This window comes from Danio aesculapii, chromosome 20 (genome assembly GCF_903798145.1).
Source record: "Danio aesculapii chromosome 20, fDanAes4.1, whole genome shotgun sequence".
In the NCBI taxonomy this organism is placed as follows: domain Eukaryota; kingdom Metazoa; phylum Chordata; class Actinopteri; order Cypriniformes; family Danionidae; genus Danio; species Danio aesculapii.
The window spans coordinates 42,088,447-42,108,454 of record NC_079454.1 but is presented as its reverse complement, the minus strand read 5'-3'; the positions used below and the strand labels follow the sequence as shown (position 1 = coordinate 42,108,454).

At 32.9% G+C, this 20,008-nt stretch overlaps 1 protein-coding gene across 1 annotated transcript in view; it reads right to left on the bottom strand.

The window, feature by feature from the left end:
- The window catches only part of man1a1 (mannosidase, alpha, class 1A, member 1), a 113,246-nt gene that overhangs the window by 52,739 nt on the left and 40,499 nt on the right, over window positions 1–20,008 (bottom strand). The window contains 1 exon segment of the mRNA XM_056480625.1: window positions 5,410–5,506. Within this exon segment, the coding sequence (XP_056336600.1) occupies window positions 5,410–5,506 (97 nt within the window).

Genomic DNA, 20,008 nt, shown 5'->3' with positions numbered 1-20,008 from the left:
CTGCGTTGCACCGCTCCTCGAGGCTTAACGCCGCAGGTTATCCCATTGAAAATGAATGACCTCCGGCTACTTTGACGCTCTTGCCACTTATGATGTGAGGTTTTGGGTGATATCCCTTTAAAGAAAATATTTAATCTGGATATAACATGGCCATTTCTATGTCTAAATGCATTAAGTTGCTGCCAAAAAGTTAAAATCAAGAATCAGAATGAATAAAAGAATAATTTGAAAGGATTATTTGTTGGTGATTTGAGTATTTCAGAAGCTACTGGGACTTCCATACAAAGCCATTTCTAGGGTTCACAGAGAACGGTCAGAAAAGAGAGAAAATATCCAGTTTTCAGGCCAAAAATGCCTTGTATTTCCATTTCCCTTGACTGCAACCTGCTTTTTTTCTCAGCGAGCTAAAGCCCTGTGTGCTGTAAAGTGACTTTTTTGTGTGTAACCACCACCAGTGATCATGACTTTCAGTTACTCCTTTTGTTATGTGCGATCTGCCCGGCCCATATCAGCAATTCCCATCTCACTGAGAAACCAGATCCAGAGTTATTCCAGCTGCCCGAGCAGGTACAAAAACCTCCTGACCAGCATTATTCCAGATCATCTTTTATTCAGAGCCAACGTACCATTAACCCAAGCTTTAAATTTATAATGGTGAACCCTGCTAGACAAAATGCAGCGACGGCTGAGCATGTGTTCAATGGTCTCTGATGTGGCCGTACGCCCCATGGGGCCCGCCTTACTATTTGAGAAATTGACGAGCACTCAAAACTGCCAGGAAAAAGCACGGCGCAAAAAAGGGTTTGGAAGGTAATAACGTGTGTGCGAGAGCTGTCTCGCTTTGACTGACACGGGGAGTCATTTTTAAAACACACACATAAAAATCGCACATCTGAGGGTGTAGACGGGGACATGAGGAAATGTAATGTACTTCTTGCCAGATTGTTATTCTGATAGTGTGTGAGCCAAGTAAATTAAGACCGTATATTCTACTGGCACGTCCAGAAGCAGAATTATGGAGGTTAATCAAATGTGTGCTGTAAATCCCTGGCCTGCCCTCCAGCTGAGTGCCAATTGACTATGTGGAGTTTACAACACAACAGCAGCATATCTGATGAATCTTTCATAACACACTCAATCTCAACTCTGAAAAACAGCAATATGCAGGACTTACAAGACTCAGAGAACTCTGTTAATTAATTGGAAACATGGTCGGAAACTGTTTGTATGGTCAAAACATTTTGCAGTCTAAAGGCTTTTTATTCGAACTGTAACAGTGATGCACCGAAATTTTGTCAGCAAATGAAAATCACTGTAACCCCTTATAACATTTAGGTTGCCTGCACATTCCTGCCACAAACTGCGTTCATGACACCTGCATAACAGTTGATGTAAAATAAAAGATCTGACTTTTTATACTGACTATCCTGATCAGTTAAAGGTGCCCTAAAACAGTAGTTCCCATAGTGGGGGTCAGGACCCCCCAGAGGGTCACGAGACAACAAGGGGGTGGGGGAGATCATTTTTGGAATATCTTATATAAACATATATGATATACCAAAAATATCATAGGTTTTTAATCTATTAGAATTACCATATTTTATCCATAAGCTACAAAAGATAAAAATTGTATTTAATAGTTACATAAAATAACAACATGCAAATAAAAAGCCATCATCCTTTTAATTATTTTTCCATTGAAATGTGACCCCAGGGATTATTACACTTGATTAATGGCAAAGCAATAGTGTTGTTTGAAGCACATTGATTTTACAGCACAATGTTAAACTTTGACAGCTTTACGGCACTCGCATACATTAAAATAAAGGCCAAGACTAAACAGAGGACAATCTTCAAGTGGTGGTTTCCAAAATGAAACCAAGAATAGTCTTGTATTGTAAACACTGTGCTCACTATTCACTTTAGGTGAGGTTAGTATTAAATTAAACAAATGAATAATGGCTATAAAAAAAAAAAAAAAAAATATATATATATATATATATATATATATATATATATATATATATATATATATATATATATATATATATATATATATATATATATATATATATATACATATATATATATATATATACATACATACACACACACACACACACACACACACACACACACACACACACACACACACACACACACACACACACACACACACACACACACACACACACACACACTTATTTTGGGGGTCGCGAGATGAACATTTTGAGAACCCTTGCTCTAAAATCTGGGTATACCAAGGCACAATAGTATAATAACTGATCAGTATATGGAAATGGGCATACTGTGAACCTCAGACACCACTGTTTCCTCATTCTCATGTAAATTTGACGACTGTAAAATCCCAATGAACAACAGGCCTATCACAAAAAAAACAAACTGTGACGAGACTCACGGGCCATCCCCTAATCATTTGCATGTATGCCTATTTTAGGTCATTCATCCGGACCTGATGAGCAACCAGATTGTCAAGAAAACACTGCTCATATGTAGCTCTGATATTATAAAAAAAAAGCTCTGAGATCATTAATATCCACGCCTCAGGCTGCGTTTGATAAGCCAAATGTTTGGGTTTATATTTGTCCATGTTCAGCGTACATCGTGCTGTGCATGTTTGTCTGTAAGAGCGGCACGTCAGAGCAGAGCTCTTTAATATTCACGACACAAATCATAAATGGTCAATCATGGAGCTTCTGATTCTATAGGTAAGATTTTATGAACTTAAATCATGGAGATTTTTTTAACTTACCGAAGCCATAAACCTACTATGTGGATATCCTAGAACAATTTAATTTACTAAACCAATGCAGTATATGGTACCTTTAAATAAATGCATTATATTCCAAACATCTAGGTCTGTTTTGATTTAAAGAGATATACCACAAAATATACAACAAAATAAAAAGATAGATATAAAGTGACATTATAAATACTATAAAAATAATTTAATCAGATGTTCTACTTTATCAATGCAATTGCCCATCACCAGCAATATCTTAAAGATATGTTATACACAATTTTAAGAACTTAATTTGTGACCACTTTGCACTGACAATGAGAGAAACAATCAAAAGTACAAAAACTATTTAAATCCCTAAAAAAATGCAATTAACTTATAATTGCAATGAACAATTAAACCTAATAGGTTGGCTGCCATACTAAAATGAAATGTTAATTAATCAGTGATCCAAGTCGAGTGCCAAGTTTAATCCAGTAATCAGGCATCACAGCTGCCAAAGAGAATTACAGTACCATTACTATTAGAGAAAAACCACCATTTCTGCTCGAAAATTTATTTAAATGCTTGTCATTCCTTTAAAAATAGGTCTTCCTCGTTTTCTATAGTATGTTTTACATTTGAATGATAATGGAAAAAAAAATCTGATATGGTGTTATTTTATTGTTCTGTGATAAATATTGCAATATGTATACAGTTTCAGAAAATAGTTTGAATAGCTCTATTTGAGAGTTTTCTGAAGAGTCTAACAGTATTCAGGTACAGTAACAAAGAAATGTATTTATTACTTTGCTTTGTCTCGTTGTTTTTAGTTCAAATATATAAAAATATTGTTTTGTAATCAACTTAAAAATAAATAGAAGTTTTTTTCCTTAAAACAAGTAAAATCATCTGCCAGTGGGGTAATTAAAATAATCTTGTTTTCACTTTGAAATGAAGATATTTGAACTAGAAACGAGTGAAAAATTTAAGTGAGAAAAACTTTTTTTGCATAAATTATATAAAATTCGTATAAATATACACTACCTGACAAAAGTTTTGAGGTTGATCCCAGTTGTAAGAGCAACAAATAATAACTTGACTTATTGATCCTTTGGAAAAGTGGCAGACGGTATATTTTTAGATGAATCGTTTGTTGAACTGTATCCCAATCATCACAAATACTGCAGAAGACCTACTGGAACCCGCATGGACCAAGATTTTCACAGATATAAGTAAAGTTTGGTGAAGGAAAAATCATGGTTTGGGGTTACATTCAGTATGGGGGTGTGTGAGAGATCTGCAGAGTGGATGGCAACATCAACAGCCTGAGGTATCAAGACATTTGTGCTGCCCATTACACTACAAACCACAGGAGAGGGCAAATTCTTTAGCAGGATAGCGCTCCTTCTCAAACTTTAGCCTTTACATCAATGCTCCTGAAAGCAAAGAAGGTCAAGGCGCTCCAGCATTGGCCAGCCCAGTCACCAGACATGAACATTATTGAGCATGTCCGGGGTAAGATGGAGGAGGAGGCATTAAAGATGAATCAAAAGAATCTTGATGAACTATGGAAGTCCAGCAAGAATGCTTTCTTTGCCATTCCAGATGACTCTATTAATAAGTTATTCAAGTCATTGCGGAGATGTATGGATGCAGTCGTCTCAGCTTATGGGAGTCACACATAATATTAATTCTTTTTCCACTGCACCATGACTTTATATACTATACTGTACATTATTTCTGTTAAGTGACAAACTTTTGCTTAAGCAAAGTCAGACCTTACTGTCCTAATTAAATAATTAAAAATCAAGGCATGATCATATTTTATTTTGGTAAAACAAACATAATCTAGAGGTCTTTGCCTTTCATATAAGCCACTTCTGATATCAAATGATTAACTAGAAGTCAAGTTATTATTTGTTGTTCCTAAAGTAGTAATTAAATACAATTCTGTAGCTCCTGGTCAACTATTACTCAGACTGAACATTGCATATCTTGCAATTGTCACTATTGCAGATATGCACATTGCTATATCACTCCTGAAATCATATATTGTGCAGTCCTAGTACTTTCTAAACTTTTGAAACTTTTCTTTAGGAGGAGCTAAAAGATCCATTACAACTTCCATACTACAAACAGTGTGATATAATGTATCGTTGTTCCCGCATCCCCTTGAGTTATTGATGTATATTACAAACCTCCCAAGAAGATGGACGGTTCTTCATGAATTATTCACGCATTTGCATGCCCACTCACAACCTGCGCTTTTCAGCTTCAAAATAGAAATGGGTCAAGAGGGTGACGGGCAAAAGCGGCACAACATTTCTTCAGAGGCAAGGAAAACACATTAATGCGTAAAAAGGTACCAGAGAAGATCAAGGCTTTTGTAAAACTATATTTGCGCAATGTGTCCGAGCTATTCCTGCCCGACGCAGTCAGAAATGGTTTTGTTTGTCCTCTTGAAAGCAGAAATAGATCCAGACAGAGCTTGTGAAGTGAGACGGAGCGGAGAGAAATCAAAAGTCTTTCTGATAGAGGTCACCTAAGCACCTGTGCAGCGTTGATGGACAGTTCTGACTGCTCACCAATTTATCTGTGTGGCGTGAAGCAGTACGTGCACGAATCATAGTTTCACGGTCAAAGAAGCACTATAGACAGTCACTCACCAAACAAATTGCTGGAGTGGCCTTGCTTGGAGACGGGCCGCAGCTCGTTGGATCCCCAGGCGTAGTGCTTGTAATTGTCCCAAGCAAACTGCATCATCTGAGGAGAAAGAGTTAACATTTTGGTTACTTTAAATTTTTTGTCAGAATAGAATCGAATAGAAATTATTTATTTTTATAAATAAATTAGATAAATATAAAAAAATAAAAAAATAAAAAAAAATACATTAAATATCTAAATAAAAATAAATTAATTAATTAAATTAATTCAACTAAATTAAAAATGAAATATATAAAACATTTATTTTATTTATTTATAAATGAATAAAAAAATAAATACAAAATGTAATTAAATGAACAAATTAAAATAACATATTTAGTTTTAAAAATAAATAATAAAAAAGGTAAAACTAAACATAAATAAAACTAAAAAACATTTAAAAAATGTATTAAATAAAACTTAATTTAATTAAAAAGTAAAATCATCTAAAATTACAATAAAAAAGAAATAAAAAATAAATAAATGAAAAAAATAAAAATAAAAATTAACTAAATGAAAAAATCTAATAAATAAAAATACATTTATAAAATATTTATTTTTATAAATACAATAAAATAAAAATGTAAAAAATAAAAATAAATAAAAACGAAAATACATTAAAATATATAAACAATAAATTAATAAAATTATATAAATTAAATTACATTAAAAATAAAAATATATAAAACTACAATAAATAAAACATATTTAAATAATATAAATTACCAAAATTAAATACATAAATTAAAAAAATTATTAAATGAACAAATTAAAAGAAATAAAATATTTATTTAAAAAAATATGTAAAATGTAAAAATGTAAGTGTAAAATTAAAATAAATGTAATGTAAATAAAATGTATATGTAAAAATAAATAAATAAAAACTAAATTACATAAAACTATTTTAATAAAAATAAATAAATTTAAAAAATTTAATTAAATGATTAAAAAAAATCAAATACATAGTCAATTAATAAAAGAAAAAAAAATCAATATAAATAAATATATAAATAAATAAATATATATATATATAAATAAAAGGTGAAAATACAAATAAAAACTAAAATACATTAAAATATATAAAGAGAAATAAATAACTAATAAAATTATAATTCAATGAAAAACATCAAATAAATGAAAAAACATAACATAACATAAAACAAAATAAAACAGAAAAATTTCACAAACACAACTGAATCTTTGTTCCAGACAGTAAAATGAATATGTCAATAACTAACATCAATAGGGACTGGGAAAATTAAGGATCAATATCAGTGATTAATTTGATTCCAATCGACAGATTTAATGGATTCATTTCAGCACTAATGAGCAGTGCAGAGTGCTTAATTAATGGAGAAAATCTCAATGCTCATGTCTCCACCATGATTAATTGTAGATAAAAATGGGCTGCAAGCAGACGGTATTTTGAGCCCTGAACACATTTTGTAGAACTAACAACCAATTTACTATTACTTATCATTAAAAGACAATTAATCAGTAATTAATAGGATTACAGTAGCTAATTAAGATTTTAAAAAAAAGTTAAACTAACACTGTCACCTAAATGTAAAAAAATTCACTGAAAAAAAAAACATGACAGACACACACAGTATTTTGAGCCTTACACACATGTTGTAGAACTAAAAACCCCATACATTATTACTTCTAACTAAAGAATTACTAGATTACTTCTAACAAAAATCCCTAAAGTAATTAGTGTCCCAAATTAGTAATTAGTAACTGACACTAAACACACAAACACATTAAAATCTTCATTTTTTTTTATTAAAAATAAACGATTTAACTATTAATTATAATGCATGTATTTAACTGACCAGGATCAGCAGTGAACGTCAGATCATTTATTTGACATCAACTGTTATGTGGGTGTCATGAACACAGTTCAGTTCGATTTGTGGCAAGAACATGCAGCCAAACTAAAATTCATTCATTCATTAATTTCCCTTCAGCTTAGTTCCTTATTTATCAGAGGTTGCCACAGCAGAATGAACCACCAACTATTCCAGCATATGTTTTACGCAGCGGATGCCCTTCCAGACACAACCCAGTACTGGGAAACACCCATAAACTCTCATGTAAATGGCAACAGTTTGTTCAATACTGCAAATTTCATACAGCATCTTAAAGCTAAACACGATGAAAACAAGTTCTCTGTAAAAACTCTCTCAAAGATGACAATGCCAAACACTGTCATTGTGATAAACAACAAAAGAGTGTTGTAACTTCCTTTGCTGCATCAATTTATTGGTTGCTTCATGAAAATAAAGAGCAAAGTCACCTTACGGGGCAGCATAGCAACACCATATGTTAAGAACATCTGTCAACAACCTAAAGAGAAACCATTTTCCTAACACACCTTCTGTAACCTTAAACAACAATATTAAATAATACAAATTATTTTAGTGTCATAAAATTCATACAAAGTAGATTTTAAAATTAACATCACAAGATATCTGCATGCACTACTGCAATGTCTAATAACTATTCATGAGACAGCATGGCTTTATTGAATGAAAAGATTCTGCCTCATTATCATACATGACGGGATGTGACATTTTCCTGCATTTCAGTTCATATCATGCTGAAACATTGATCACGAGAGTCTGTTTGCAGTCTTTACCACTTGATGCTGACAAAGCAACAGGTTTTCAATCAATGGACTCCTGTGATATATATTTATTTTGAGCAAAAGGCATTCATTGTGAGACTGGGACCTATTTGAGATTCAGTTACAGACACAAAGGTCATGAATCAATCCTCGGAGTGTGGTAACTGATCAAACCTTGTAAGATGAAGCACAAAATGAAAAATGTAAAACACATTCACATGGTTTGGACAATGATTATTAATTCCATTTTGGTGTCAGCACTTAAAATACAGAAGATTCATATATATTAACAAATTAACATAGCATATTAACTTTATTAATTTAACCATTGATTAATTGATTGATTAATTTATTCATTCGTTCATTCATTCACTGACTGATTGACTCATTCACTGATTGATTAATTCACTGATTGATTGATTTATTCATTCACTGATTGATTCATTCATTCACTGATTGACTGAATCATTCATTCATTCACTGATTGATTAAATTCATTCATTCATTCGCTGATTGGTTGATTCATTCATTCATCTATTCATCGACTGATTGATTGACTGATTGATTTATTGATGCATTCACTGATTGATTCATTCATTGACTGATTGATTAATTCATTCACTGATTGATTTATTAATTCATTCACTAATTGATGGATTCATTCACTGATTGATAGATTTATTTATTCACTGATTGATTCATTCACTGATCAATTGATTGATTCCCTGTTCGATTGATTGATTCATTCACTGATTGATCGATTTATTCATTCATTCACTGACTGATTGATTCATTCACTGACTGATTGATTCATTGATTCATACATTCACTGATTGATTGATTCATTCATTCATTCACTGATTGATTGGTTCATTCATTCATTCATTTATTCACCAATTGATGGATTCATTCACTGATTTACTGATTGATTGATTCATTCATTAACTGATTGATTGATTGATTGATTGATTGATTGATTGATTCACTGATTGATTGATTTACTGATTGACTGATTTATTCATTCACTGATTGATTAATTTGTTCATTCACTGACTGATTTATTCATTCACTGATTGATTGATTGATTGATTTATTGATTTATCCATTAACTGATTGATTGATTGAGTGATTGATTGATTCACTGATTGATTCATTCACTGACTGATTGATTTATTCATTCACTGACTGATTGATTTATTCATTCACTGACTGATTGATTTATTCATTCACTGATTGATTGATTTATTCATTCACTGATTGATTGATTTATTCATTCACTGATTGATTAATTTATTGTTTTTTTATCCAAAATAAATAGTCAAAAACTAGAGGGTCTGCTTCATGGGTAATATCTTATAGCTTGAATCATAGCAGCAAAGTATAAAGACTGCTTCACACATTTCCACAATATTTTTATGCATTTCTCAAAGCATAAAAATCAAGCCAAAATTGTGTATATAAAATGCACAAATGGCTCAAAAATACATTAATCTTTTTTTTTTTTTTTTTTTTTTTCTCTCTCTTGTGTCACTACATTTTATGTTTCCCTAAAACAATTAAATCTTTGGTTGAGATTATATATATATATATATATATATATATATATATATATATATATATATATATATATATATATATATATATATATGAGAAAAACAGCTGTGGTATTTACTAATGGTGTGTGCTGTCTCAACAAAACAAAGATAAGCAGAAAAAGAAAAAAAAAATACACAGAACTCATTATTCATGATGACAGAAAGACGCTGATGATCCCACAGAAAGGATAATAGTCAAGGGATGAAATATTGGCAGTGATTTGTGCATTAAACAATTCACACCTCCAGCTCATCCATTCTCAAAGTTGGCAGAAAGTGTTTTAGACCACAGTATTTGCTCTCCCCAGGGGTGCCAGTTAGCAGGTCAAGAGAACCAGACCTGCTGTTCTCCCCGGAGAGCGTCAGACGGCACCAAAGAGAGAGAGAGAGAAAAGCTCTTCACACACACTGCCTTCAGCCTGGTTAAAGTCATTTGCGGCTTCGGCACAGTCTGCAAACACAAGCCAACTGGCTCCAGTGAAATTAGATCAGTTTTATCGACTTTTGGCCTAACTTTAAGTGTGCCCTAATCATGTAACTCTTTGCTTTCAAAGATAGCCACTCGACACTAAAAACACTGATTGAAAAAGAAAAGATAAAAGAGGTGAAAACAAAAGTCTTTAGCCGAGGACTGCAGGCGGAGATAAACAGATAGACAAAGCTGTGCTGCAGGCTTGAGGAGATGAAAACGAGCTGTATTTATTCTTAACAGCGCTTTCTGCACTGACGCTCAGGAGCATCGCTGTGCTGCTGAATCCACAGCCCACGGGGAAAAAAAAAAACAGGTATTTTGGCCAAGTGTATGATGAGTTTTTCTAAATTAAACATTAAAAATGGAGAAGAAATGACAATTCACTACTGCACCTGTTTTTCCACTAGAACTCTTTTTTTTTTTTTTTGCAAATTAACAAACTAATTCAAACATACACTAAAATATGAACAAATATATAGAGTATACAAATTAAAATATAGTTAAAATAAGCAAATTTACACTAAAACATACAAATTATTTTGTATCCACAATAAGCATGGTTGTCTAAGCATGACACTAAGCATGACCAGGCGCAATTGTCCCCTCTACCCTCTCCCACTCACATTGCAATTTTACCTTCCAAGCCGGAGCACACTTACATCATCGAGGATGAGACTGATCAGTTTTGAAGAGAAGCATTCGCGCTCAGTACAATGGAGATCGCTTTAGTTATATTGATTTGTAATATTTTAAGTCATTTATAATAAGATGACAGTCAAATAATTTGCTGAACAGATACACCTCTTTTACCACTCGAAAATTAAAAGTCCTCATGCTGCATGTATTATGAGGTCTGCTGAAGGTGGCAGCTGATGTACAGCAGAGGAGTTTGTATCTTTGATAAACCATAACAGTTCGCATTCATTAAAAAGTGAGATGATTAAAAATCCGTATGAAACAGTCTGGTGCGCTTTGCACTCACAGCCCACCCGAACCGCGCTCTGGCACACCTCTTCCAACTGGGCCAGCCAACTGAACTCAGTCATGCTTCGGAGACTGCAGCTCTGCACAAGACTCTTGGCCATAGGAGAAATGGTCGTGCCTAACTGAGCCTGGTTTCTCTCAAGGTTTGTTAATTCTTTACTTTCGCCAATTGATGATGTTTTTTCCCTCGCCGCTGTCGCCACTGGCTTGCAAGGTTTGGGACTTGTAGAGCTACACATCGATAGACTTGCTCCTCAGTGTTTGAACTCTCAGTATTGAATATTAAACCACGCTGAACTGAGCTAAACTGAACTGAGCTTAAACTCTGAAAACTGGACTGACACGGTTTCAATTTACTATAATATTCTATGTGAAGCTGCTTTGACACAATCTACATTGTAAAAGCACTGTAGAAATAAAGATGAATTGAACTCACACTTGTCAAACAAACCGGGAAACGCGCCCAGGCACGGTTTGGCTAGCCTAGTGTGAATTAGAGCTGCACGATTAATCGAGAAAAAAAGATCGCAATCTGAATGTGACCCTCCACACGATCTTAATCCAGCATCTCTATGATTCAGCCAATTACTTTTCAAGTTCAGGAGAGAAACAAAGGCGGTCGCACAAGTCTTCACTTCGTTTTAATACAGGATGGACACCTCTAAATGGTGTTAAAAGTGTCACATACTGCATTTACAAGGTATAATTCACCCAAAAATGTAATTTCTGTCTTAATATAATGATATAGCCGCAGCCGCGAAATGACACGAGCTCACACACTGTGTGTTTACTACCGAGAGGATGCACACATGCCTGCAAATGCTGTCTACTTTAGTGAAAAGAACCTGCATGAGCTGTGAATAACAGCTAATAAGTTGTAAATAATGTTCAATTTGTTGCAGAGATCGTTTGGGAGCCGCGCGGGAAGTATGATTTGCATGTATATTTTGTTTTTTTGTCAGTGACAGCAGCCATGACATGAACTGCACTGCACTCAGCAGTGAAAGTGAAACCAAAACCGCGCATATCATTTCATAATCATATCACATTTAAAAGCTTTGATTACGACAAACATCTGATATGTTTTTTTTTTTTCTTTCATAGCGAACACAAAGTGTAGTGCATGAAAATAAATGTTTGACCGTGTCAGTATAAGTACTCTAGCCTATATAATACAAGAGGGAATCTGAATAACAAATGTCTCCTTTTACTAGTGAAAAAATAATAATAATTAATAATTAATTATAATTCAACTTAAGAACTATGAATAGTTGTATTCTGATGTCATCACTTTACTGTAAATTAACAACCAGGACATATTTAAGTCTTTTCAAGTCCACTATTCAAAGTCTATACAAATTGAGCATTTTAACCAAAAGTAGACCTACAAATAGACCTGATATTATTAATGTTGTTTTACCATATGTTTGACTAATAACAATAATAATAGCCTACTCATAATAACCTTTATATTGTATTGTATTATATTCCCTTTCATTATATTATATTATTTATACTATATTCCATTGTATTATATTCCATTATATTATATTCCATTATATTGTATTATATTACATTACATTATATTATATTCCATTATATTATATTATATTATATTATATTCCATTATATTATATTATATTCCATTATATTATATTATATTCCATTATATTGTTTTATATTATATTATATTATATTATATTATATTATATTATATTATATTATATTATATTATATTATATTATATTATATTATATTATATTATATTCCATTATATTATATTATATTATATTATATGATATTATATTGTATTGTATTTTATTATATTATATGATATTCCATTATATTCCATTATATTCCATTATATTATATTATATTATATTATATTATATTATATTATATTATATTATATTATATTATATTATATTTTATTATAATATATTATATTCCATTATATTATATTATATTATATTATATTATATTATATTATATTATATTATATTATATTATATTATATTATATTATATTATTTTATATTATAGTATATTATATTGTTTTATATTCCATTATATTATATTATATTATATTATATTATATTATATTATATTATATTACATTACAACATATTGTATTATAATCACACATAGACAAATATTGGGTTTAATTATATATAAAATTAGTTGCAATACACTTAAATATAACATCTGTAACTAAAAAACTAAAAGTTACCAATATTTCCTTTCTAATGTATTACTTCGGACATTAAAATCCACAATAAAAGCTGCAAGATCACGATCCCATTCAGTAAACGAGTTTGGGCAAATCATTTTATCATTTTACTAAATCACTGAGTTAAACTTTGCATTTATATTTGTTTGTTTACTTGTATTTGGTTTCCATCACGCCCTACTTGCTATAATCCCTTCACTGTCAGTGTTGGCCGCATGAGCGACTCCCACAATCAAAATCAGTTCAAATCCAAACACAGATTCTGCTTTATTGAAATTGCTTTTTGAAGAGGATTTTAATACCTGCAAACTCTAATATGTCCAGCGTAATCCTATCATGTGGATGTGCCTGCCATCTGTCTGCAGCGCTCGGGGCTGAGCGACTCCTGTCCTGTCAGTGACGTCAGTGAGCAACGAGGTTATAACCAACATGTGATTACTGCACTGGCAGCACCCAAAGGCTCGGGTCACAACACAATGCAAACAATACACACAACCTCAGTCAACCTTTATAGATTGAAACGCAAGCAGACGGGTCTGAATGCCCAATGGGGTATTATGCACAGCTTGTGTTTTTCAGCCAATGATAATCTTCCAGTAAAAGATTTCTGTGACTTTTTTCAATTTCATATGGTTCCTTTTACAGACCCCTTAGTTTTTCTTGATTCTGCAAATCGCTGAATCCAGCACAAAATCAACAAAAATTTTTGCAATCTTGCTAAATTCTTATTTTAAATGCAAAATGATTGCAAAAAAGTAAATAATCTCATAAAACATCCAATTCCAAACCATACAATCAAATTATATTTATTTCAGTTTGCTATTAACTGTTTTACGTGACATGCAGCGCAAATGATGTATTTGAGTGTCTCTCGAAAAATGATCTCACCTGTGCCCTCACAATCCAAACTTTACATGAGAGTGTGGAGCACATTACATTACAATGTGGGAGCTTGAAATGAGTGTCATCAGCTATCTTCTGCCTTTCTCTTCTTCTCGAACAGTTTTTGAGAGGCAGTTTACACACCCTGGCTGACAATGCACCCTACGGACTGCCAAACAGATCAAACAGCTGCCACAAGGTTGACGTGCTCTGGATCATGTGCATTCCTGGAGGAGAGCTCTTTTTTAGGAATATGCTGAAAAATGGGGAGATATGAAACTATAGACCAGGGTTGTCAAAATGTTTTGGGCCAAGGGCCAGATGCAAAAAAAAAAAAAAAAAAAAAAAGTTGTCCCGGACCAAATTTTACATACATCACACAGACACGCATATGTATATATATAGTTTTAATATAAGTTTGTAATAATTAGTTTTTTTTAACTTTTGAATAGGGGTGGGTGTAGGGATGGGTACTGAAACTCGGTACTTTATTGGTACTACATTATACAAGACCGAAATATTGATAAGCTCTGACATTAACAGTTCTGCTATAGGTAGGTCCACACGGAATCTGCGCGTGCAGAATTCCGCAGATTTTTAGCCCATCATTAATTCTGTTTATTTACTTGAGTAAATGTGTGTAAATCTATATTTATTCAGTTTTTAAATTAGTTACAGTAATATTATTGACTAATATGAAAATGTTCATCTGACTTATGTACAGTGCAGTTTGTACAGTAATATCTACTCTTTTAGTAGAGATATTATATGAGAGACTTGCTTTGTTTACCCAATAAAGTTAATGTAATTGGATATGGTTTTTAAACCGTAAATAAAAGTTAAAAAGATATAATTTTTTAATTTCATATATTAAGGTTTTAGTTATGATACTCCCAAAATAATTCTGCAGAAATCCGCAGATTTTTACCAAAATTCTCCGCAGAAATAGCAAAAACGTCAGCAGATTCCATCTGGCCCTAGCTATAAGTACTGGAGAATTATAGCTGAATAAACATTCCAGTAGCAAAATTTAACTTACCAACCTTTTCTAATTTACAATATTTGATATTTGTCTGCACAGTTGGCAATCTCACATGAGAAATGCTCGTGTTTCCGGCGTGCGTGTCATGTATAAAAGCCTTCACAGTTCTTGGCTGTGCACGCGCACTCAGCGGAGACTCGTGCTAAGCACACATACATCGCTCGTGACACAGACTCGCGCACACACACAGCTGGTAAGCTTTTGGAGGAAACCAAACAAGTTGTTTTCTTGTATAAGCGGAAACGTGGCTAAGTGAGTTAGTTAATGAAAAAGTGCATTAACTGCAGAAAGACAAATGAAAAGTTTTTGACTGCCTATAGCTACAAACGGTAACGTTACATCATCCATATCGTTATGCCAGCAGTCAGTCACCTAAATTAGTATAATATTAATAGTTAAATAAACACACACATTCTATTACAATAAAAACAGTATTTTTTTTGCAGAAGCCTAAATAAATCTTAAACATTAAAAATACCTTTACATCAGCTGTATTTACAATTATAGTCTATGGATAGCCTAATAATAAACTATGCTTATTAAGAAATTATATAAAAAAAAAAAATAAAAAAAAACGCTTTTTTTTTTTACATTGCAAAATGTAAAAACACAGTTAACTCACAAAACACTGTTAACTTATTTATGTGAATGTGTTAACCAAAATTTATAAACATCATCTCATTTAACTGCATTTTGCAACTCAAAGAGGGTATTTTCAACTGCAGGGAGCACAATAAACCAAGAAAGGTCCTGACTTCTGCCAGAAAAGGCAAACTTGTTGCCTCAAAAGTTGATTTGACTAAATTGTTTAGCTTTTCCTTAACAGAGAAACACTGACATTTAAACTGTACTACTCCCATAATATTGTTCTATTTTTAACAGTATATATCATATTAAATAAATGTAGCCTTATATACAATTAAGCGTAATGTAATTAAATGATAACATTAAACCTGATACCTGACTTAGTGTAGTGTCTTATAAAAAAAAAGTAAAATAAAAATATACAAAATAGTATACTCTAACAGTAATTCTATATTCTTATAGTAAAATAAAACCTATTGATTATTCACAGAATACATTTATTACTCAAGCGAGCTGCTCTTGAACATCTGGGCATTGTGATCCATTTTGAGGAAGTGCATTCCAAGTGTGGAAATGACTCTGGCTTCCTGTCTTACGGGAAATGGAGAGGAAATGGCATTGGCATAGTGGGCAAAGAGGGATAAATGGAATCCAAAAAGGGATCAAAAAAGCAAGGTTTTAGGTCAAATGGAAAGAGAGAGAGAAGAATGGAAATGGGCCGTGTGATCTTGGCAGAATGAAATTGCAGCAAAATGTGGCTTTTTGTGTTTTGCTCCCTATAAAGAGCGAGACAGAACTCGGAAATCTGTATAAGCTACAACGTACGAATGCAAAAAAAAATGAAATTACAATCTCATCCCTTGGTAAAATTCATTGATATGTCACATCCTCCATATATCACTGCTCTCATCCTGCCTTTTATCATGTTCCTACATATTAAGTTCTCCCTTTCAGCCTACTTTCTCTTTCCATTTCAACAGCTGCCCGCAAACACTACAAATTCAGTCCCTCCTACAGTACCCGCCTGCCAGTTCTTAAACCCTTCATCTCTTAACGTAATATACCTCTTTTTTCCTCCCTTGCGCCACGAGGGAGCAATGCATGCTGACTATGCTTTTTTCTCCCTTCTACAGAACAGTAGAGGAAGTCGTTTAAGACTTCAAAACAACAAGTTCACAGTCATGGATCGGTGTCGGTTTTCAGAACAATCCTTGACAGCTCCACTGTTTCTCTGGAACGGTGCAGCGCAACGCATGGATGCACAGTGTGTTTGTGTAAAAGCATCCAGTCGAATCAATTGCAGGTATTGAGCCTGGTTAATGCTCATTGACATGACATCAGGCTCAAGGCAGAGAGAGGGAAGCCCAGTCAAACACTAAGAGAAAATGATGCATAAAGCTAGAACTGTCAACGTATTGCAGGTAAGAAAATAAGTGAATTGTTATTTCAATTATTTCTGCAAAGTATCATTTAAAAGCATAGTCATGAAGTATTTACAATTATAAAACACACACAAACGTGCATATAGAGTTAAAACCCTCCTGAATCATTACCCCCTTGTATATTTTTGTCCCCAATTTCTATTTAACGGAAAGACCCCAACATTTTATCCCAACATTTCTAAACAGAATAGTTTTAATAACGCATTTCTAATACCCAATTTCTTTGATCTCCGACACAATGACAGTACATAATATTTTACTAGATATTTTTTAAGATGATAGCATTCAGATTAAGGTGACATTAAAAGACCTAGGTTAAATAGGCAAGTTGGTATAATTAGGCAAATTATTGTATAACTATGGTTTGTTCTGTGGACAACCAAAAATATATAGATATTGCTTAAGGGGGGCTAATAACATTGACCTCAAATTCTAGCCAAAATAAAACAAATAAAACATTCTCCAGAAGAAAAAATATTATAAAAAGATCTGTTAAAGATCATTTGGGTAATATTTGAAAAAGAAAAAAAGAAAGTCAAAGGAGGGCTTACAATTCTGACTTCAATTGTATATGCTGCTGTTTTTTTGATGGATCAGTGTTTACTACACGAGCCATAGTTCACTGACAAGTTACCAAAAAGATTTTTTTCAGGTACAATTTTCTTGATGTAGGGTTTTGTGGTGATTTATAAATGACAAATGGGTGTTGGGATGCAAGATTCAATCATTTCTTCTCACTTAGTGTGCCATAGTGCACGACAACCAATGCCTTGTCTGCCATGTCTTCTTGCTGACAAAATACACATCATAGATGGCATTTGATGCTTTATTGTGAAGCAAGGTATACTGGTGTTGTCAAAAATATCAAGCTTGGTATGAAACGATAAAGAAATAAAAAAAAAACTCCATTGCTAACATTAGAACACTGTTAAGCACGTTCCTAAACACTGCTGATTAGTCATTGTGTTTAAGTGCTCAACAGAAATGACTTTGATTGGCTGTCATTAGTTCACCGCACTTCACTGCTGTTTATCAAGTGCAAACACAAATATACTGGAGTGTTTTAAATCTGCATCAATCAGTCAGCGCCAATAGTCTCACAGCGACATCCACTGTCATGTCCATTAAAGGTGAAAATCCTGAGAAAAAAATATATTAAAAAAAGTCACGTCAATCAGCGGGTCTCTCTATGAGCTGACATACGAACAATGCGCTAATGGATTGACTGATCTACACGGCTTTAAAACGCTCTGTCAGTGTATCTGTTTGCACTCTGTGAACAGCCAATCACAGTAGTTTCTGTTGAGCATGTGAAGACAATGGCCAATCAGCAGTGTTTAAAATGTGTTCAACAGCGCTTAAACAGACATTTTAAATTTTTTTGCATCGGTTGGTACCGAACTTGATACTTTTGACAACATAAATGTGTAATAATGTATAATTTATACTTATTTTATTAATACTTGTCTCTTTTATTCTTGTTTATGTAAAGCACTTTGAATTGCCACTTTGTATGAAATGTGCTATATAAATAAACTTGCCTTGCCTAATATGGCATATTTGTTACCTACGTCAGAATTGCAAAATCTGACATATTGACTGTCGTAACCAACAATAAAAATACAGGGAGATAATCTGCGCAATCCTGACATTAAAGAGAATGATTCTGCGATTTGACAGCTGTTATGTCGTTGTGTTACATCTATGGCCTTGTGCTGCTGCTGATCTGAAAACTTGTAAAAAAAAATACCACATTTTATAAATGTGTTATTACTCCTAACTCACCTCATGACTTCCGCCAAGTGATTGAAATAAATCGTTATGCGAGATGATTCTGTAGTCATGCATTTATTAGTTATTTTCAATCAATAAAAAGTAGTTAAATCCTTTGTTTGATTTCCAGTGTCTCTTCTTTGTAGCGCATTTAGTTTTCACGCACTTTCTGACTTTATAAGTGGTTTTACTAGTTAAACCAGAGCCATGTTTCCCTGACAAGATGTGCGTGAGAATTGCAGCATTTTTAATGAATCGAGTTCATAATAAATACCAGTATACATTTTGTATATTTTATTATACTAATGCAGTTTCTGTTCATGCACAATTGCAGGTAAATGCAATGAATTACAATTAAATCAATCAATAAAATGATTATGTAATTACTTCAATTTAACCTTTCAAATCAAACCTTCCTAAAAAGCCAAATTATTTTCCAAGTTTGTGAAAGTGCTAAGCCATTAAGATGAATGTCCTCTCATTACAGAACCTGACAACAAGGCATCTGTCTTCTTCAAATGTCTGTACAATCAAAACGGCTGAGTGCATTAGGTACACCCGTTTAGCATAAAAATCTAATCAGACCCACCTGGGCATCAAGCCTGAGCTTGAGCGACTCAAGCAAAACGAAACACCATAAAACCCATCAACTAGCTTTGGTCCTACAAAAAAAATAAATCCCCTCCTTTCACTATAGCTTCTGAGCAATTCCAGCGTTATAGATGTGACATTTGCAGTAAAAACCTAAAACATAAAAATCACAGAGAAAGTATATGCTGACATTATATTGAAACATTTGTTAACATTCTCCAACCACAGAGTTATGGGAGCAGAAAAATATCAATCTGTGATCACGTTTTATATTTTAAATGAGGAAAATTAACAAAAAAAGAATGCGAGTTTACAACAACATAATGTGTAGAAGTTCA